The sequence below is a fragment of the Apium graveolens genome, chromosome 5, assembly GCF_009905375.1.
Source record: "Apium graveolens cultivar Ventura chromosome 5, ASM990537v1, whole genome shotgun sequence".
Taxonomy (NCBI): Eukaryota; Viridiplantae; Streptophyta; class Magnoliopsida; order Apiales; family Apiaceae; genus Apium; species Apium graveolens.
This window is the reverse complement of record NC_133651.1, coordinates 5,926,865-5,946,173: the sequence shown is the minus strand read 5'-3', so window position 1 is coordinate 5,946,173 and position 19,309 is coordinate 5,926,865. Positions and strand designations below refer to the sequence as shown.

Here is a 19,309-nt window from a genome sequence, read left to right as displayed (position 1 = left end):
TACTTGCTCAATTTTGATATAAATTAGAAAATAGTGTCATAGATAACTAATTTTATTTAATCACATAACAGAAAAATAATTTTAAAAGTATATGAGATATACAGACAATTAAATGAGTTATAAATTCTCGTTAAATTGTAGTACTTTTTTTGGTTGGCAAATACTTGTAACGTGGGATTGAAATTGCAATACTCATAGACTGTTTGGATATTTTAAAAAATAAATGCAAGAAACTTTATTTATTTTTTAATAAATTTTAGTAGAATAGAAAGAATTAAAAGACTTTTATCCATAAAGTATATTTTTTATACACAGGATAATACTGCAACATTGCTTCAACTACTCATGTTTGACCCATTGATTCAGGTGCTCTTAAAATGCATTGAATTGTGTTTAATTTCAGGCACGCAAAACTGAAAACTTTATCAAGTCCAAGAGCGCATGTGTAAATTAGACACATTAATTATTCATTGTATATAAGACTAGAAGTGAGTTTTCTTTGACTCGGGCCGTAACAAAATACTACCGCTGGTGCTTGTTTAATCAAAATCCGTTTGATAAATGAACAATTTAACTTACTAAATTAGTTCCCGAGTGTAATCAAAAAACATTTGGTCAAAAATATACTATCTTTCGCAATCAAAACCAGCCCTCGCAAAATCTGTTGTATTCCAAAAATCAAACCGAAATTCATAAAACTAAGATTCAATCTGAGATCCAAATTATCTGAAAATTATATAGTCCGATAATTATCCGAAAATTAATTTAAACCGATCCGAAAATTAGTCAAACCGAAAATAATCCTAAATACTAGATTTGATTATAAATAAAAGCGGATCTAAACAGAGTAATATAACATCTTCACCGAATATGACTCGAAATAAGTAAAATTTATACTTAAAATAATTTTATGTTTAATATATATAATTATTTAATCATAATTTTTTGTAAAAGTACATTAAAATATTAAAAATATTACATTTAAAAAAGGTATTGTTTTAAATATGACAAATTGAAAAAATGAATAAGTTATTGCCCAAAAATTTTTGAGCTTGATTTTGTCCGATATTAATCCAAATTTTATCCGATTTTAATTTGAACTAGACTTGAACCAAATCGCATCCGATCCGAGTAGTCATAATCCAAAAGTTAATCAGATTCGTAATTGATCCGATTATTGTAATTGTCACCGCTAATGAAAACTAATCATATCTTTCTGTAATATCCAAATTTCAGTAATATCAAAAATAAAATAAAAACTATGGTTCCCATGGAGATATGCGGCCGGAGAGACTGTGTAAAACGGTTGCTGTTGCGAACAAGAGTATTATTGGCACTGTATATATTAGAAAATATAACTAAAATTTTACTTAACTCCCCCATGTTAAGTTTGCCGTCTTGTACAAATAAAATACCGGTCTTTCTAATATGTGTCTGGAAAATCTCATAAAATACAGCCATGGAATGTAATTAAGTAATTGAGGCGGAAAAGATTATCGTTGTGCAGCAATCACGTGGATATATTCTATGATTGTTAAAATATTTAACTTGTACTTATTCATGTGGTCGGGCTCTATATCTGACCCTTGCATTATATTTTTTAAAATTTTGAATCATTTTCACTTTTCCATTGTTTATATTCGAATGTCAGTCTCTCACGACACCATCGTTTTCATCGCCTCGCCTGCGTGCTTATTCAATATTCCGGTGCTGTTGATTGGAAGAAATAGAATGACAAATTAATAGAAAGAAACAGTTCTTGGTAAATGAAAGAAAAACGAATAATTATCCATGCCAGATAACTCAACTAGTTCAGACGGAGACTTTAGTTACTTACTGTTTTCGAGGTCCAAAATTCGATTTCAAGTAAGTGCTGATTTATGTAGAGAATCATGATATGTTATCATTTTTCAATAGTCGATGATATACTATTCTTTTTCAGGATTACTCGACACACATATAAGTTGGATAAATATGTGGTTAAAAAAAACTAGCATAGGAAAAGAATTCGTTTTCCACTGCTGCTGAACATTTCGGTTGAACAAATGAGTGGTTGAATTGTTTTTAATTTTGCATAATTGTGTTACTTCCTCCGTCTCTAAAAACGTTTCCTATTTGTGTTGGACATGTTTGTCAATGCACACTTTTGATTGTTAATATCTTTAATTTCGTATTAGTATTAAATATAAAAGTTTTATTGTATTAAAATACTCATAAATACGAATCTAACAAGATTACTCAGGATTATATTTGATCTTATGCAATAGACGTAAATTAATAGTAAATCGCTTATCATGAATATGGTAAAAGTCAAAAATGGAGAAGTTTTATGGGACTGAGAGAGTACAATTTTGGCCTGATTCATAATTTATGTCATGTAAGATAGAATTATTTAAGGGAAGCTGATGATAACATTATTAGTACTTTAAAGAAGCGTGATTAATCATCACAAATTTTAGTCGTACACGTTAAAGTTATGAACTCAGCTATATATATCATTTTAGATAATCTTAATGTACTACGACTTGTTAACCATGAAAGTCGTGTATTAATTCAAGCATTATGGCCGTTAAATACTTCCTTAAATTCTATATATTGTTTTTTAATATTTTTCTAAAACGTAATTTCATAATATTTTTTCAATTTTTTTTTTCTGAATAAAAGTTTAATGTTTCAACTTTTATAAAAAAAAATTAAAAAAACAACAAAAAACTATACGTTATAGAAATCTCGAAATACGTGCAAACAGTGAATGTATATAAATGAACGGGACGGAGTGAGTATATCTGTTCAAACATAATGATTCGATCATATATGTTGACGCAGGTATGTATTAGTACGATTGGTCAAATTAAATGAAATGGTTATCCGGGTCCAGAGACATGTTTTTTGCAAATATAAAGAATCTTACAACATGAATCTTTACAACATGTTCCGTTTCACCATGTCATTGGTTCAATTTTTCTCCGAACACATAAACGGTTGAAAGTAAAATTTATCTTTTAGTAGATGGGATCATGTTCATGTTCCTGCAACTGTTTGGCAGAAAAAATTATATAACAAATGATTTTTATGTCTTTATATGAAAAATTAGCATAATAACTCGTGCAACATTTTCTAGAATTTTTTATACATGCAATTATAATATTTTTAATTATATTCTTATTTGTAAATATTGTATAATGTCTAACTTATTTATCTGTGTATCATTTTCATACAAGACATTACTAAATTACACAATGTTTCCAATATAACTTATTAAGAAAAATATATGTATTATTGTTTGTGTTGTATAATTGTATTTAGTGAATGAATATAAATAGGGTAGTCAGTGTACGTTTAAAATGAAACAAATAAATTTAATATGTATAATGTCGTTGGTATATTTACAAAGAAAAAGTTAAAAATTAACATATATGTTAAATACAGAGTTGACCAAAAATTTTGAATTTCATTTAAATAAACTATATAAATGGTCTATATTATTACTGAGTTCTCGCTAACTTACAGTTAACTTACTCAATTTAAAAAGATAAAAAATGAATAACTGAATTCAGAACTACTTGCAATCATAATATAAAATAATATAAAATTTACACTACTGTTAATATAAAAGTCGATTTTAATGAAAAATGTTAGTTTTTGAAATTTAACGTATGTATGTTCGGAAAAATGTTAGTTTTTTTACACTACTCTTAACAAAATATAGGATTAAGTTATATATGTCTGTGTTAGCATGTGAATTATCGTATATTACATTTCTTAGAAAATTACGATGGTTTCAATTATTTATATGCTAAATATCTGATTTATGTACATGTATAATCATTATTAATATCTAGTGAGACAATTGATTACTTAAATAACATGTATTTATAATTATTCAAAAATTAAAATTATGTAATAAATAAATTACAATAATTTATATATGGTATTCACATTATCACTTACAAACAATCCATATCTGTTTTTTACGCGACCGAGTATCAATCATGTAACATAAAAATAAATTATATATTGTAAAACTTATTATTGATGTTCATGATTTTTTTCAAGAATTTGAAGGAAAAATTGTAATTATATTGTTATTTAAACTATTTTTAAGTTACTTTCATTACAACTCTAATATTTCTTCATATAATAATTTGATAATATTGTATACTATTTTCCTAAAATTGAATATTTTTCAATTCGATAAAATTTTATAAATATTAGTTGAACTGGTTAATTCCTTCAAATTATTGAACAATATATATTTTTTAAATAGTATAAAATGTATTGAATCAAATGTTACAATATAGTATAAATATAACTTTTATTTGAATAATTCAAAATATTAAAATAATTCAAAATATTTGTACAATATTATCTTGATCAATAAATATTGTTTATCTAAAAGAATTCTTTTTAAAATGCTAGTTTTTTTAAAGTGAAAAATGAAAATAAATCGATTTAATATATCATCGTAGTTTTAACAAATCTCGTGAGATCTCATATCAAATTTCAAATATTTTTAAAATCGGGACAAGTCCCAAAACACTATTGCGCTATAAGTGAACTTAGTAATTTTAATACAAATAATCAATTGACTTGAAACTATAAATACCTCAAACACATTAATTTATATTAATATAAGATATCAAAAAATTTCACATTATTGGTAAGATATTCTCGTCGAACTTGTAATTTAAATTTACTAAACGTAGAATGTGACAATGTTTTTCGGCTAGTCATGTAGTCAAATTTCGAGTATTTTTTGAACAATGACCAAATTCTGATTTCAAATTCAAAATAAACTAAAATTCATTGACCCATTATAATTCAAACTTATCTAAATATTTAATACCAAACTAGATTATTTATATATAGGCGATTCTATTTTCAATATTTTTTTTAAAAATTATATATATACATTTTAATTACTTTTTATAATAAAAAAATGTTGTTTTCAAACTAAAAAATAATAATAAATAAAATAAAAATCCATTTATGTATTATGCCTAAATTTATATCTGGAATTCAGTTTTTTAAAATTAATTATACAAATATTTAAGTAACTATCATTTTTTTTGGGGAATTCAAGTAGTTATCTTTAAAGTTAAATAAAATATTCTTTTAGCACACTTACATATTATGTGTATGATAAAAAACACATGTGACAATATGGTGTGGCGGTACGAGGTTGTATAGAAGAATTAAGCAACCCGAGTTCGATTTCCACAAAACATAACTTTTATATAAATATTAAAAATAGAGGTAATTTAGTCTTTTCAATAAGACTTTTTAATCTCAAAATATTATCCCCTTGTTATGCTATTATATATAAAAGAGATTATATGATTTGAATTTAAAATTTCTTTTGATATTAATGGTTCTTAAAAATTTTGTGATCCGCAATTGCTAGGATTATTAACATAACATGTGATCATCTGATTCAGATTATATGAATAGGACTATTGCGATGGACATTAGTGCTACAAGTATGTTTTCTTTATGAAAATTAAGTTGAATACTATTAAGTAACCGGTCTGTCTAAAATCTTAAGGTGGTAGAGGAACATCCGAACATGATTTTATACTCTTTAACACTCCCCCTCAATCGTACAATACTTTTCGCACTTCCTCTTAATCGTACGATACTTTTCGCACTTTCCCTCAATAGTACGATACTTTTTGCTACAATCGACAACAACAAATATAACCAATACTAATATTCATATCAATAACATAAATTTAAATTAAACAAGTGGGACTGAGAGGACTCGAAATCGAGTCTCTTCCTGTTGTTATAGGCCCAACCAGGCCCACTGAACGAAGGCCCAATAAGCGGTTAAGGTACTGGGCCGAAGGACCTCCAGGCCCGAGAAACAGAGGCCCACGAAAGTCCAGGCCGAGGCCCAATACTTGTAGACCGTTGGACAGAACAAGGGACATAACGCCCCCATTTCACTCCCTCCTTAATGATTGGTAACGGCTGACATTAAAGCAGAATCGGGTATAAAAACCCTAAAAAAGTAAGACAAAAGATAGACACATTCTCTCGTAAACACTCTGCTTTTCTTGTATTATTACCCTATTCTTACAACCAGATTCTGATTCTCACACCGGAGGTGAATCGGGGGTCCAAACTCTCACATTCTCTTCACTTTCAGGCACGGCCGAAGCCACCTTCAATCCAGTCGAAGCCTGTTCAAGGGACCGAAAGGATCTGGGCGTAACATTTGGCGCCGTCTGTGGGAAATACGAGAGTCACAAGTTGAGAACGAGACTATGACAAAAATAATTCATGAACATTCATCGCCGCCTGGTTTCACCGACAAAGGACAACCGTCCACCCTAATCGACGAGGACGGGGTTATTACGCTAACCCCTGAAGAACAGGCCTTACTCCTAAAGATCCGGGCAGAAAAGGCCGCGGAGAAGGGTAAAGCCAAAGTTGATCAAGTTGACAAGGAAGCGGAAGCGCGAACCAAGAAAAGAGAAGCTGATGCGCTCCGGTTGAAGGCCCTGCAACTGCAAAGGGAGGAAATTGAACTGCAAGAACGAACCTTGAGGGAAGCGATGCGGGACGACGAGACCGGCAGAGCGAATAAAGATAGAAGGGAACGTAGGGCGTATGACGAAGAAGATGAATCTGACTCTGATTCGCATCCTCGAAGGAAGAGGGCTAAACAACCTTACTCTTCTGATTCAGATGAGGAGCCCGATGGATCCCGCCTCAGGCTTAATCGCTTAGAGAAGGCCCTGTTCGGTGATAGGAGGCCCGATCGAGAACCTGTTGTAACACAAGAGATTGAGCTATACCGACCCCCTCCGGGCGAAGAGAGACAATTACCCAAGATGAACGAGTTCAACGGGAAAGGAGACCCCGAGGACCACTGTGAAAAGTATGAACTCCTGATGGTTGGGATGGGCCACAACGATATCATGCTGTGCAAAATATTCAAGACTTATCTCAAAGGGTCTGTTTTGATGTGGTACAAATCCCTAAAACCTCGGTTCATCGGGTCTTATGAGCAGTTGAAGAGGAAATTCTTAAAGTACTACTCGCACCTATGCCGAAAGGCGAAGGATACCGAAGCCTTGGTCCACTATTCGCAGAGGGCGAATGAAGAGCTGGGAGTTTATCTCGCTCGGTTCAAGGAAGAAGCGGGGATGGTCACTAATCTGGATAAAATCAAAGCAATGGGTTTCCTAACGGCGGGGCTAGACCCCTATAAAGGTAAAAAGCTTCGCTCATCTCTTTACGATTTTCCCCCAAAATCCCTAAATGATATATATGTAAGAGGCGAGAATATTCGCCCAAAGATGGAAAATATTGGAGGATATAAAGAATCAAGAAGGGACGACATATCAAAGCGAGCCGACCGATACAAGGGCTCAAGATCAGGATCTGACCGGAGGGATAACATGAAAGAAGGAAGGAAAGAAATAGATCGTGGGGCCGAACGACGTCAAGATAGAGATTCGTCCGTATTTACTCCCTTAAATGCGCCGATCTCCAAGATTCTCAATGAGATAAAGGGCAAGCCAAGGTTTGTTCGCCCCGCCAAGATGAAGGTCCCGAACCACAAGAAAAACCCCGACAAGTACTGCGACTATCACAGGGACAAGGGGCATAACACTGATGAATGCTATCACCTCAAAAAGCTCATTGAGCGCATGATCAAAGACGGCGAGCTTAATCAGTTCGTCCGAGATCTGAGAGATAGGTTGGGGCCGAAGGAGAACCAAGAGGAGGAAGTAGAGGCCGATGAACCTGAGCGAAGGGACAGGATAAGGGGCTAAGTAAAAACTATATATGGGGGAAGCATCCTGGATAAGGATAACAAGACAGCGAAGAAGAAGTACGCCCGACAGGTGTACAATCTGTATCAGTTCGGACAGGTAAAGCCCCACATGCCCATGACCTTCAGCACTGAAGATTACGAGGATGTCATTCGCCCGCACGAAGACCCTCTAATCATCAATCCCATCACCGGGCAGAACAAAATATGGAAAGTAATGGTGGATACAGGCAGCTCGACCAATATACTGTTCCACAAAACCTACTACAAGATGAACTTGGCGGGAAAGCAACTAGAGCCCTGTAACGAGGCTCCCCTTTACGCCATCGGAGGACATCCTATCCAGTTCGAAGGAACGATTACTCTTCCGGTCCTCCTGGGCAAGTTGCCGTATACCGTCGAGAAGCTGGTGAAGTTCTATGTGGTTCGGATTGAAAGCACGTACAATGCAATATTTGGCAGGCCCTTCTTATCAACCTTCGAAGTAGTGGAGTCTATACCCCACCTCAAACTCAAGTTCCCAACTGAAAAAGGGGTAGGAGAAATGAGGGGCGATCAGAAAACCGCCTGAATCATAATGCTCGAAGACCTTGAGAAGGATCGGGATTATGAAGGGCCAGATGGAACCGGGAAGAGGAAGCGGGCAGAATCCGAACCCAGCGGAAGCCGGGAAACATTAAACATCGAGCTGGAAAAATTTGGGGCCGATCTCTCGAGCCCAATTGCCGAACCCGCAGCAGAGACCGAAGAAGTGGAATTGTACGCAGGCCATTCGAGGAGATCGAGTATCCCGACTGGCTAGCCAATGTGGTGGTTGTGAAGAAGTTGAATGGGAAATGGGGGATGTGCGTGGATTACACGGATCTCAATAAGGCATGTCTGAAGGATCACTACCCCTTGCCTAACATCGACCAACTGATAGACGCAACGGCAGGATATGAGGTACTTAGTTTTTTGGACGCTTTTTCTGGTTATCATCAAATGCTATGAATGATAGGGATGTGCCCACGACAACGTTCATAACTCCGAAGGGGACTTATGCTTATATTAAAATGTCCTTCGGACTGAAGAACGCTGGAGCCATATTCCAGCGAATGGTGAACAAGGTCTTTAAAGAGCATATCGGAAGGAACATGGAAGCATACGTGGATGATATGATAGTAAAATCACTATTCCGAGATCATGCCGAAGATTTAAAGGAATGCTTCGAAACACTCCGAAAGAACAACATGAGGATCAATCCGAACAAATGTACCTTCGGAGTCTCTAGTGAAAAGTTTCTCGGGTACATGGTCAGCGCCCGGGGGATAGAGGCGAACCCCGAGAAGATCGAAGCAGTAATCAACATGGAGCCTCCCAAATGCATCAGAGATATACAGAAATTGACAGGCCGGCTCGCCGCCCTTCGGCGTTTTATTTCCCGGTCAGCCGAGAAAGCACTTTCCTTCTTCGCCGTGCTCAAAGGGTCAAAGAATTTTGAGTGGGGGCCCGAATGCCAAAAGGCATTCGAAGAAGTAAAAGAATATTTGACGAAGGCACCACTCTTGATGAGGCCCGACCCGAAGGAAACTCTTCAGCTTTATCTAGCTGTGTCCGACAGAACTCTTGGGGCCGTCCTTGTGAAAAATTATGAAGGTAATCAACATCCCGTGTTCTACGTGTCCCATGTCCTCAAGGATGTGGAGACGAGGTACCCCAACGCCGAGAAATTCGTATATGGGTTGGTTATGGCCTCCCGAAAATTGCGACATTATTTCCAAGGCCGGACGGTCCAAGTCGTCACCAGCCAGCCTCTGAAGAAGATTTTAACTAGGCCCGAAGCATCTGGAAGAGTCGTAGCATGGTGTATCGAACTCGGGGAATTTGATCTCTAGTACGTTCCCCGAACGGCAATTAAGGCCCAGGCTTTGGCCGACTTCATGGTTGAATGCACATTCTCGGGCCCGAAGGATCTTTCACCTGATGAACAACTAATCCGAATCCCAGGAAAGTGGAAGCTTTTTGTAGATGGGTCGGTGGCCGGAAAAAAGTGTGGGGCCGGCTTGATCCTCTCCAGCCCCGAAGGATTTGAAATATGCCAAGCCATAAGGTTCGACTTCCTCTTGACAAATAATGAGGCCGAATATGAGGCCCTCCTCGCAGGGATGAAGCTGGCCCGAAGCCTTAAGGCGAAGCACCTAAGGGCCTTCAGCGACTCCATGTTGGTCGTGAAACACTTCACGGGGGAATATGAACAAAGGGACCCCCGAACCAAAGCCTACGCCGCCAAGGTACATGAGGCTTCTTTATCATTTGAAACCTTTGAACTAAGTCAAATTGGCAGAGAGAACAATTCTAGGGTAGATGCCATTTCAAGGCTAGCTTCGGCCGAGACACAGAACCTAACTGGTTCTATTTACCTCACCGAAGCCAAGACGCCTTCGATCGAGAAGAAAAAATGTCTAGAAATTCACCAGGGGAGCGACTGGATGACCCCCCTCAGGAAATTTTTGGAAAAATGCATTCTGCCACCCGACCGAAAGGATGCCCTGAAAATTAAATACAGAGCATCGAACTACACAATAATCAATGGGCGGATGTATCGCCGATCAGTCAGTCAACCCCTTCTGCGCTGTTTGAACAACAAAGAACAGCAAAAGGCTTTGGAGGCAGTGCACGAAGGAATTTGCGGTGAGCACCTGGCTGGTCGGTCGCTCGCCTTTAAAATTCTCCGACAGGGATTCTTCTGGCCCACTCTGAGGGCAGACGCCGTCGACTATGCAAGAAGATGTGTACAATGCCAGCTGTTCGCCACTGTCCCGAAACAACCTCCAGAAGAAATGACCTCTGTAATAAGCCCAATTCCATTCGCCATATGGGCCGTAGACATAGTTGGCATACTGACCACTAGCACGAAGCAAGCGAAGTACTGCATAATCGCAATCGACTATATGACCAAATGGGTCGAAGCCCGTCCTCTGTCAAGCATAACCGAAGAAGCCGCGAAAAAGTTCTTCTTAGAACAGGTCATTCTCCAATTTGGCATTCCAAAAATATGCATCTCAGATAATGGAACTCAGTTTATTGGAAACAAATTCACGCAAGTTTCTACACCATTTCGGAATTGAACATAAATTTAGCTTAGTCGCCCACCCGCAAGGAAATGGGGCAATCGAGGCGGCAAACAAAGTAATATTTCGAGGAATAAAAAAGAGGTTGGGCGAGGCCAAAGGAAGATGGGCGGAAGAACTCCCTTGGATCTTATGGGCTTACCGAACCACCCCTAGGACATCAACGGGAGAAACTCCTTTCAGAATGGCCTATGGAACCTAGGCTCTAGTTCCTGTTGAAGTGGGCTTGGAATCGTACCGAACCGAGACCTACAGTGTTGAAACTAATAGATTTGGGTTAAAGGCGAACGTAGACTTACTGGAGGAAGAAAGAAAAGCTGCACATCAAAGGAACATGAGGTATTTACTACAAGCGGCACAACACTATGAATCCAATGTGAAGAAAAGGTCCTTTGGAGTAGGGGACCTAGTCCTAAGGGAGTTGGCCGCATCCATGCCGTCCAAACAAGGAAAGCTCCAGCCTAACTGGGAAGGGCCCTACAAAGTGATCGAAGTCGTTCGTCCTGGAACCTATAAGCTCGAAACATTGTCAGGCGAACCAATCAAAAACACTTGGCATGCCAGTCGCCTTCGAAAATTTTATCAGTAAGAAATTTCTTAAAAGTTTGTATTTAAATTATATGTGAAGAATGTAAGCAATTTAACTAAATAAAGATGCATTTCCTGTCAAATTTCTTTATTTATACGTGTTGCGGCCGCCCGAGTATTATCTGAGGGCGATCCCGAAGAAGATAAACCCCTCGGCCGCCGCCCTTGTCTAATTTTTTAATTAAACGACATAAGGGGCAATCGCCCAAAATTCGAACATCCTTCACTACACTATTATGACAATTTGAAATTGGTAAACACGAATTAAGGGCCTTAAGGGGCAATCCTAAAATAACGCCCTATCATTCGTCTTAACTTAATCATTTGTTATTAATAAGGCCTAAGGAACCCCTGTCCCGGGGCGATCAAAAGAAGAACATGGTCCTTCGGCCTCAATCAGGTACACAAAATTAAATCCAAAACCAGGTTTAGGGGCGATCCCGAAGAAAACCTCCACTTGGATGAACGAACCATGACCTGCTGATCTAGAGGCAATCGCTGAAAGATCAGCACCCCTGTTCCTTCGCCTGAATTCAGTAAAAGGATTAACAGCCCGAACTCACCTTCGACCTTCAACCTTTGGGGCCGTAGGGGGTAGTAAGGCAGCAATTCATTAAGATCATTAAGGCGAATGAATAAGCCGAAGATACGATTCATTTTTCATTTTATTAAAATTGTTAAAATTGTTGAGACAGATAAAGCCGAAGATACAATTCATTAAGATCGTTAAGGCGAATGAATAAGCCGAAGATACGATTCATTTTTCATTTTATTAAAATTGTTAAAATTGTTGAGGCAGATAAAGCCGAAGATATAATTCATTAAGATCGTTAAGGCGAATGAATAAGCCAAAGATACGATTCATTTTATTAAAAAAGATTGTTAAGGCAAACGAAGCCAAAGATACAATTCATTTTCGTTAAGGCGGATGAATAAGCCGAAGGCACGATTCATTTCATTAAAATCGTTAAAGCATCAATAACACCGAAGAGGAGATTTATTTTAATTATTAAGGCGGATGAAGCCAAAGATACAACTATTAAATGCAGTTGGACAATGCTGATGAGAGACAAAAGATGCATTAAAATATAAAACCCCGAAGGCTAGCTAAATTACAAAAGCCCGAAGGCAAGAGTTCCAATTACAAAGAGTACTGATTACAAAAAAAAAGAAATACAGGAAGACGAACGAAGAAGGCCGCTGTAAGAGTTAGGTACGACCATGGAAACACCAATGACAAACTTCGCAACAAGATCATCTTCCGTCATGTCAAGCACCTCAGTGTTGAAGGTTTAGGCTTGAGGGTCTTCATCCGAGAGCTCTTCGTCTTCGCCGGAGGAGACATGAGGGACTTCGACTGCTGGCCGGCTGATAGGATCCTCCAGGCTGTCGTTCAGCAACTGCTTATAATCCCATTTCAGGCCATGGGCCTTCTCCAGGACATAATCAGCGCCGAACTGAAAGCAGCGCTCCTCCGTCCTGTCCAGCTGCTTCCGCTTCTTCCGAAGCTTCTTTCGGGACCTCTTCAGCTGGACGTTCTGGTGGGAGATCCTCCGGTTCACCCTCTCCAGTTCAGTCTCCAGCCGAGATCTGTCTTCCTTCAGCGCAGCGGCTTCGACCTCGTTCTGGGCTTTCACCCTTACAAGTTCCTCCTCGGCCGTCGCGGCCCTCCTCTCCAACTCCTTTACCTCGGCCATCCGAGTCTCCATGTCCTTAACCTTATCCTCCACGGCTGCGGCCCAAGGGGCAGCCTGCAAAAGGACGACAAAAACATTACTAAAAGGTGCCGAAAGGAAAAATATGTGAAGTGGTTGCTTATATAGGCAGAAGAATGCCAGGAGACGCAAATAATTTAATGTTGACAGGTAGAATTAATTCTACCTCGTCTCCCCAGAATTGGAAAAAGAAAAACATTCATTGGAAAGAGAAAACATGGTTTAATGCGCACAAGAAGCAAGTAAAAGTTGACTGTTCAAGTACGAATATCACTAACCCTAACCATAGTGACTATTAATCTTCCACTTCATCATATTTTAGTTTGAACCGAGACTGTTATTTAATTTTATCCACAGATAAGTCAAGTAAAGAATTAGACTGTAATATCAGAACTTAGACTTATATCAGAACTTAATAGTTATCAGAACATAATTTCTTAACTCGAAAAAGGAATGCCTATCTTAGGAAGTCCTCACACAAATTCTGATTTATATTCTTCAGAACTTAATCATCAGAATATGTAATCAGAACTTGTCCTCAGAATTTGTGCAATGAAACACAATGACTGTTCATCTAAAACAACATAGATCACCACAGTAATTTTCATCATTCATATGGAGTGATTAGTGTGTGCATTAAGCTAAATATCAGACAAAGAGTAAAGTCTGATTCACTTCAGTACATCTTAGAAATAAGGCATAACTAAAACTTTGCTAAAGAGCTGTCATTATCCTGAAACCTACTGATGAATGAGTTCATGCTTGAGTCCACCTCAACTATTTTGTGCTAATTTTATGCATCTTTTTAATTTCCATTTCACAGTGGCTTCTCAGTGTAAGTGAGTCACGACTGCTTATCAGAATTTATGTTATTATCAGAGTATTTCTCCAGTAATCATAGAGTGTGAAAAGTCACCAAGAAAATATTTTAGTTGCTTTTCTGATGCATATTACTTAATACCAGCAATGCACTTGGGTCATCCCTTCCACATTTTTACTCTAGATCTTAAAGGATTACCTGATTTTATTCTTTGATCCTCTTGCTTTTTCTTTTGATAAGTGAGGTTTATCAGCACTTAGTGCATTCAGCAGATTTACTAGTATCAGAACTTAACAGATGAGTAGCATTATTCTAATTTGTGACTTAGTAATAAGATAGACAAAGTAAACTCAACTAAGCTCAATTATCAGAATTTGCTTGTGTCAATAGATTTCCACAGAAATAATTACTTCTTACATGGGATCCGTTGTTTATTGAAGACTACTAGGTCAACATCTAGCACAGTTATCCTCATAGGATTGAATAGTTACTTAAACAGACATATCACTTATCAGAGTTTAGAAACATATATCAGACAACAGTCAGTACTTAAATACATTTGTCAATTAAGCACATAATATACAAAGAGATTAAATTCTGTAAATACTGATCATAAAGTCTGATATAACAGAACAAAACTAAGCAGATTTAGAGAAAGAACCTGAAACCATTCCAAGTTCATTTACCAATCTTGTAAAAGTGGCTTCACACAATGGTTTTGTGAAGATATCTGCTAGTTGTTGATCTGTTGGAACAAAGTGTAATTCCACTGTACCTTCATCCACATGTTCCCTTATGAAGTGGTACCTGATACTGATGTGCTTTTTCATAGAGTATTGAACTGGATTACCTGTCATAGCAATAGCACTTTGATTATCACAGTAAATAGGAATTTTGAAATATGTTAACCCATAATCCAGTAACTGATTCTTCATCCAAAGAATCTGTGCACAACAGCTTCCTGCAGCAATATACTCTGCTTCTGCAGTTGATGTGGAAATTGACTTTCATTTCTTGCTGAACCAAGAAACCAATCTGTCTCCAAGAAATTGGCAGCTTCCACTTGTGCTTTTCCTGTCAATTTTGCAAGCTGCAAAATTTGCATCTGAGTAACCTATTAGTTTAAAATCTGATTCTCTAGGATACCACAATCCCAGATCAGCTGTTCCTTTAGGATACTTGAAAATTCTTTTCACAGCTGTTAAGTGAGGTTCTCTTGGATCTGCTTGAAATCTTGCACAAAGACCAGGGTGCATACATGATATCAGGTCTACTAGCAGTTAGATAGAGTAGAGAGCCAATCATACCTCTGTAATCAGTAACATCTACTGATTTACCAGTATCCTTATCCAGTTTTGTTGCAGTGGTCATGGGAGTGGATGCACTTGAACAATCTTACATTCCAAATTTCTTCAGCAAGTTTCTGGTGTACTTTGTTTGACAAATAAAGTGCCTTCTTCATTCTGCTTGACTTGAAGGCCCTGAAAATAGCTAAGTTCCCCCATCATACTCATCTGATACCTTGACTGTATCAGTTTGGCAAACCTCTTGCAAAGTCTGTCATTTGTAGACCCAAAAATGATATCATCAACATAAATCTGGACCAGAAGTAAGTCCTTTCCATGGTTGATGTAGAACAGTGTTTTGTCTATTGTTCCTCTGTTGAATCCACTTTCCAGAAGAAACTGAGCTAAAGTCTCATACCATGCTCTAGGAGCTTGCTTAAGTCCATAAAGTGCTTTATCAAGCCTGTATACATAATCTGGATGTTTGGAGTCTACAAAGCCTGGAGGTTGTTCAACATATACTTCCTCTTCCAATTCTCCATTGAGAAATGCACTTTTCACATCCATTTGAAAGACAGTAAACTTTTTGTGAGCAGCATAAGCCAAAAATATCTTTATGGCTTCTAACCTAGCAACTGGTGCAAATGTTTCATCATAATCAATTCCCTCATGTTGAGAATATCCTTTTGCAACCAGCCTTGCCTTATTCCTTGTAATTATGCCATCACTGTCAGTTTTGTTTCTGAATACCCACTTTGTACCAACTACAGATCTATTCTTTGGTCTTGGCACTAGGGTCCAGACTTTGTTTCTTTCAAATTCATTTAACTTTTCCTGCATTGCTTGCACCCAATCAGCATCTTGAAGAGTTTCTTCCACTCTATTTGGCTCAGTCTGAGAGAGAAAAGAATTGCAAAGACATTCGTTTGAAGTACCTGTTCTAGTTCTGACACCTGCATCAGGATTTCCAATTATCAAATCAGGTGTATGTGATTTTGTCCACTTCCTTGCAGATGGAAGGTTTTCTCTAGAACTGGATGCTCCCCCATGATCCATGCTGTCTTCATTTTCATTTTCTGATGCTCCCCCTGAAACTATGCTCTCTGAGTTGGATTCTTCAGAATTTAGATTTTCAGCACTATCAGAACCTGGCTTATCAGAACTTGATGAATTAGAACTTGAAGAGCCAGATGTATGTTCTGATGTTTCTTGAGATGTGGTAAGATCATGAGTATGCTCCCCCTGCATAGATGCATCTTCCTTTGGTGTAGTCACCACAGTTTCAATAACATCAGAGTTTAATCCATCAGAGTTTACAGTATCAGGACTTAGACTGTCAGGATTTTCAGTATCAGAATTTGAGTCTTCATTTTCAAATCTCAGCTAATCACGGTCAATAAAATCTTCAAGACTGGTAATCTTCTTGTCATCAAAGAGACATTGATAGATTTCATGACCACTTTTGTTCTCAAATTATAGACTCTGAAGGCTTTTGTGGAAAGTGGATATCCAACAAAGATTCCTTCATTAGCTTTTAGATCATACTTGGATAGCTGTTCATGATGAGTCTTGAGAACAAAACACTTGCATCCAAATACATGAAAGTACTTCAGATTTGACTTCTTTTTCTTCACCATCTTATATGGTGTTTTTCCTTGCTTGTTAATGAGTGTTGTATTTTGAGTAAAACAAGCAGTCTGCACAGCTTCAGCCCAGAAATAGGTTGGAAGCTTTGCTTCTTCAAGCATTGTACGTGCAGCTTCAATGAGAGTTTTATTCTTCCTTTCAACAACTCTATTTTGCTGTGGAGTTCCAGGAGCAGAAAATTCCTGCTTAATTCCATGGGTTTTGCAGAACTCTTCCATTATCAAATTCTTGAACTCAGTGCCATTATCACTCCTTATTGTTTTCACAGAATCTTTGACCAATTTATCCAGATGTTTGACATGATCAATCAAGATAGATGCAGTTTCACTTTTTGTGTGCAAGAAATACACCCATGTGTATCTAGTGAACTCATCCACTATGACCAATGCATATTTCTTCTTTGCAATAGACATGACATTTACTGGACCAAATAGATCAACATGTAGTAGATGATAAGACTCAAGAATTGATGATTCAGTCTTGCTCTTGAATGAAGATTTTCTTTGTTTGGCCTTCTAACAAGAATCACAAAGGCCATCAGGAGCAAATACTGACTTTGGCAGTCCTCTCACAAGATCGTTCTTGACCAGCTCATTTATATTGTTGAAATTTAAATGAGAGAGTTTTTGTGCCAATTCCAGCTTTCTTCAATTGATGCTTTACTCATCAGACAGATTGCAGAACCATCGGTACTTGTTGAAAGCTTAACTTCATAAATGTTACCACGCCTCTATCCTTTTAGAACAACTTTGCCTTTGGATTTACTTACAACTTCACAGTGTTCTTCAAAGAAATCAACATGATAACCTCTGTCACATATTTGACTTATACTCTGCAGATTATGTTTAAGTCCTGAGACCAGAGCTACATCTTTAATGATGACATCCCCAAGATTGATATTGCCATATCCCAATGTTTTTCCAATGTTGCCATCTCCATAAGAAACACTTGGGTCAGCTTTCTCCACAAAGTCTGATAGCAGGGCTTTATTTCCAGTCATATGTCTTGAACATCCACTGTCCAGAACTAGAATATTTTTCCTGTTGCCCTGCAATCACAAAGACCACTAATGATTAGTTTTAAGGACCCAGACTTGCTTGGATCCTTTGGCCTTATCAAGTTTGTTAACATTTGCAGCGGATTTAGCATCAGAGTTTTATGTTAACATTTTTCTTATCAGAACTTACACTATCAGACTTTGAATCAGAATTTACACTAGAAGGAACAATGGAAACTTTCTTCAAAGAAGGTTTAATTGATAATAATCACAGTACAAGCTATGATATTCCTTACAAGTATAAATGGAATGCCATAAACTACCACAATGAAAACAAGTATTCTGTGGTTTATATCTAACAGACTGACTCTTAACTCCTCATTTTGAAGGTAAGGAGTTAATGTTCTTATTCTTCCTGCAAAAAGAAGCCAGATGTTTAGAACTTCCACAGTTATGACATGTTTTCCTAGGAGCATCAGGAACAGGTTTATAATCATTGCTTTTATTCACACCTTCCTTTACATTCCTATTTTTCCTAGGTGATTTTACCTTGTTTACAATTCTTAACATCTTTCAGCTTATGCTTAAGCTGCTTCTTAGTCATTATGCCTATGTTACTTCAGCTGTCTTTTCCTGTTTAGCTTGTCAGAAGTTAATCCTTCTCTAACTTTTGATTTATCATTATCAGACCTTTACACTTACAAACTTAATAGGTTAACTTGGCTTTTACTTAATAACATCTTAATTTCTACAGTCTTTTATCATTCTTATCCTCTCCATAACCTAAGCCCTCTTTCCAATTTTCACTACTTAGCAAATTTTGAGTTGTTCTGCCAGAGTTAGTCCAAGTCCTGATTATCTCTCTTTCTTTTCTAACTCAGTTTTTAGAGATTCATTCATTTTTAGCACTTCATCCTAACTAAAAAGCATCATCTCTATCCTTCTGAGTTGGGAACATAACTAACTCTTTTCTAAGAAATCATTTCTTTTTCTTAAAGCAAGATTTTCAGAAGTTAATCTTTCACATGTTAAAGTTGATCTCTAACAACAAACATGGTTTTAAGAGTCTTCTCAACTCATTAATATCATCAGTATGAAAAGCATAAGTAGTCGAGGGTACCTTTGTTTCTGCAGCTACAGAACTGCTCTCATCATTCTTTATCAGCATTTGTCATCAACGCATAGTTCCTCACTTTCAGAGTCTGAGGTGCTGTCCACCTTTTTGCTTTGTGACAAGAACTTGCCTTTGTCACCCTTACCTTTTGAATCAGGAGATATTGGCCTTTCTCACCACAGTTATAGCATTTGACATTGGTATAATCTCCTCTATCAGACCTTCCGCCTCTGCCTTTAGATCTTC

The 19,309-nt window shown here is 37.2% G+C and overlaps 2 protein-coding genes across 2 annotated transcripts; both read left to right on the top strand.

The window, feature by feature from the left end:
• The first annotated feature begins 7,904 nt into the window (after positions 1-7,904).
• LOC141659694 (uncharacterized) lies at positions 7,905-8,357 on the top strand. Its single transcript, XM_074466622.1, has one exon. The coding sequence runs from the start codon at positions 7,905-7,907 to the stop codon at positions 8,355-8,357; it is 453 nt and encodes a 150-aa protein (XP_074322723.1).
• Positions 8,358-9,705: 1,348 nt separating this feature from the next.
• On the top strand, positions 9,706-10,893 carry LOC141659693 (uncharacterized). Its single transcript, XM_074466620.1, has one exon. It carries the CDS (start codon positions 9,706-9,708, stop codon positions 10,891-10,893), a length of 1,188 nt encoding a protein of 395 aa, XP_074322721.1.
• The last annotated feature ends 8,416 nt before the right edge of the window (positions 10,894-19,309 follow it).

Excerpts from the sequence above, each read along its gene's own strand:
- LOC141659694 (XM_074466622.1), top strand. The coding sequence starts at position 7,905 with ATGACCTTCAGCACTGAAGATTACGAGGATGTCATTCGCCCGCACGAA.
- LOC141659693 (XM_074466620.1), top strand. The coding sequence starts at position 9,706 with ATGGTTGAATGCACATTCTCGGGCCCGAAGGATCTTTCACCTGATGAA.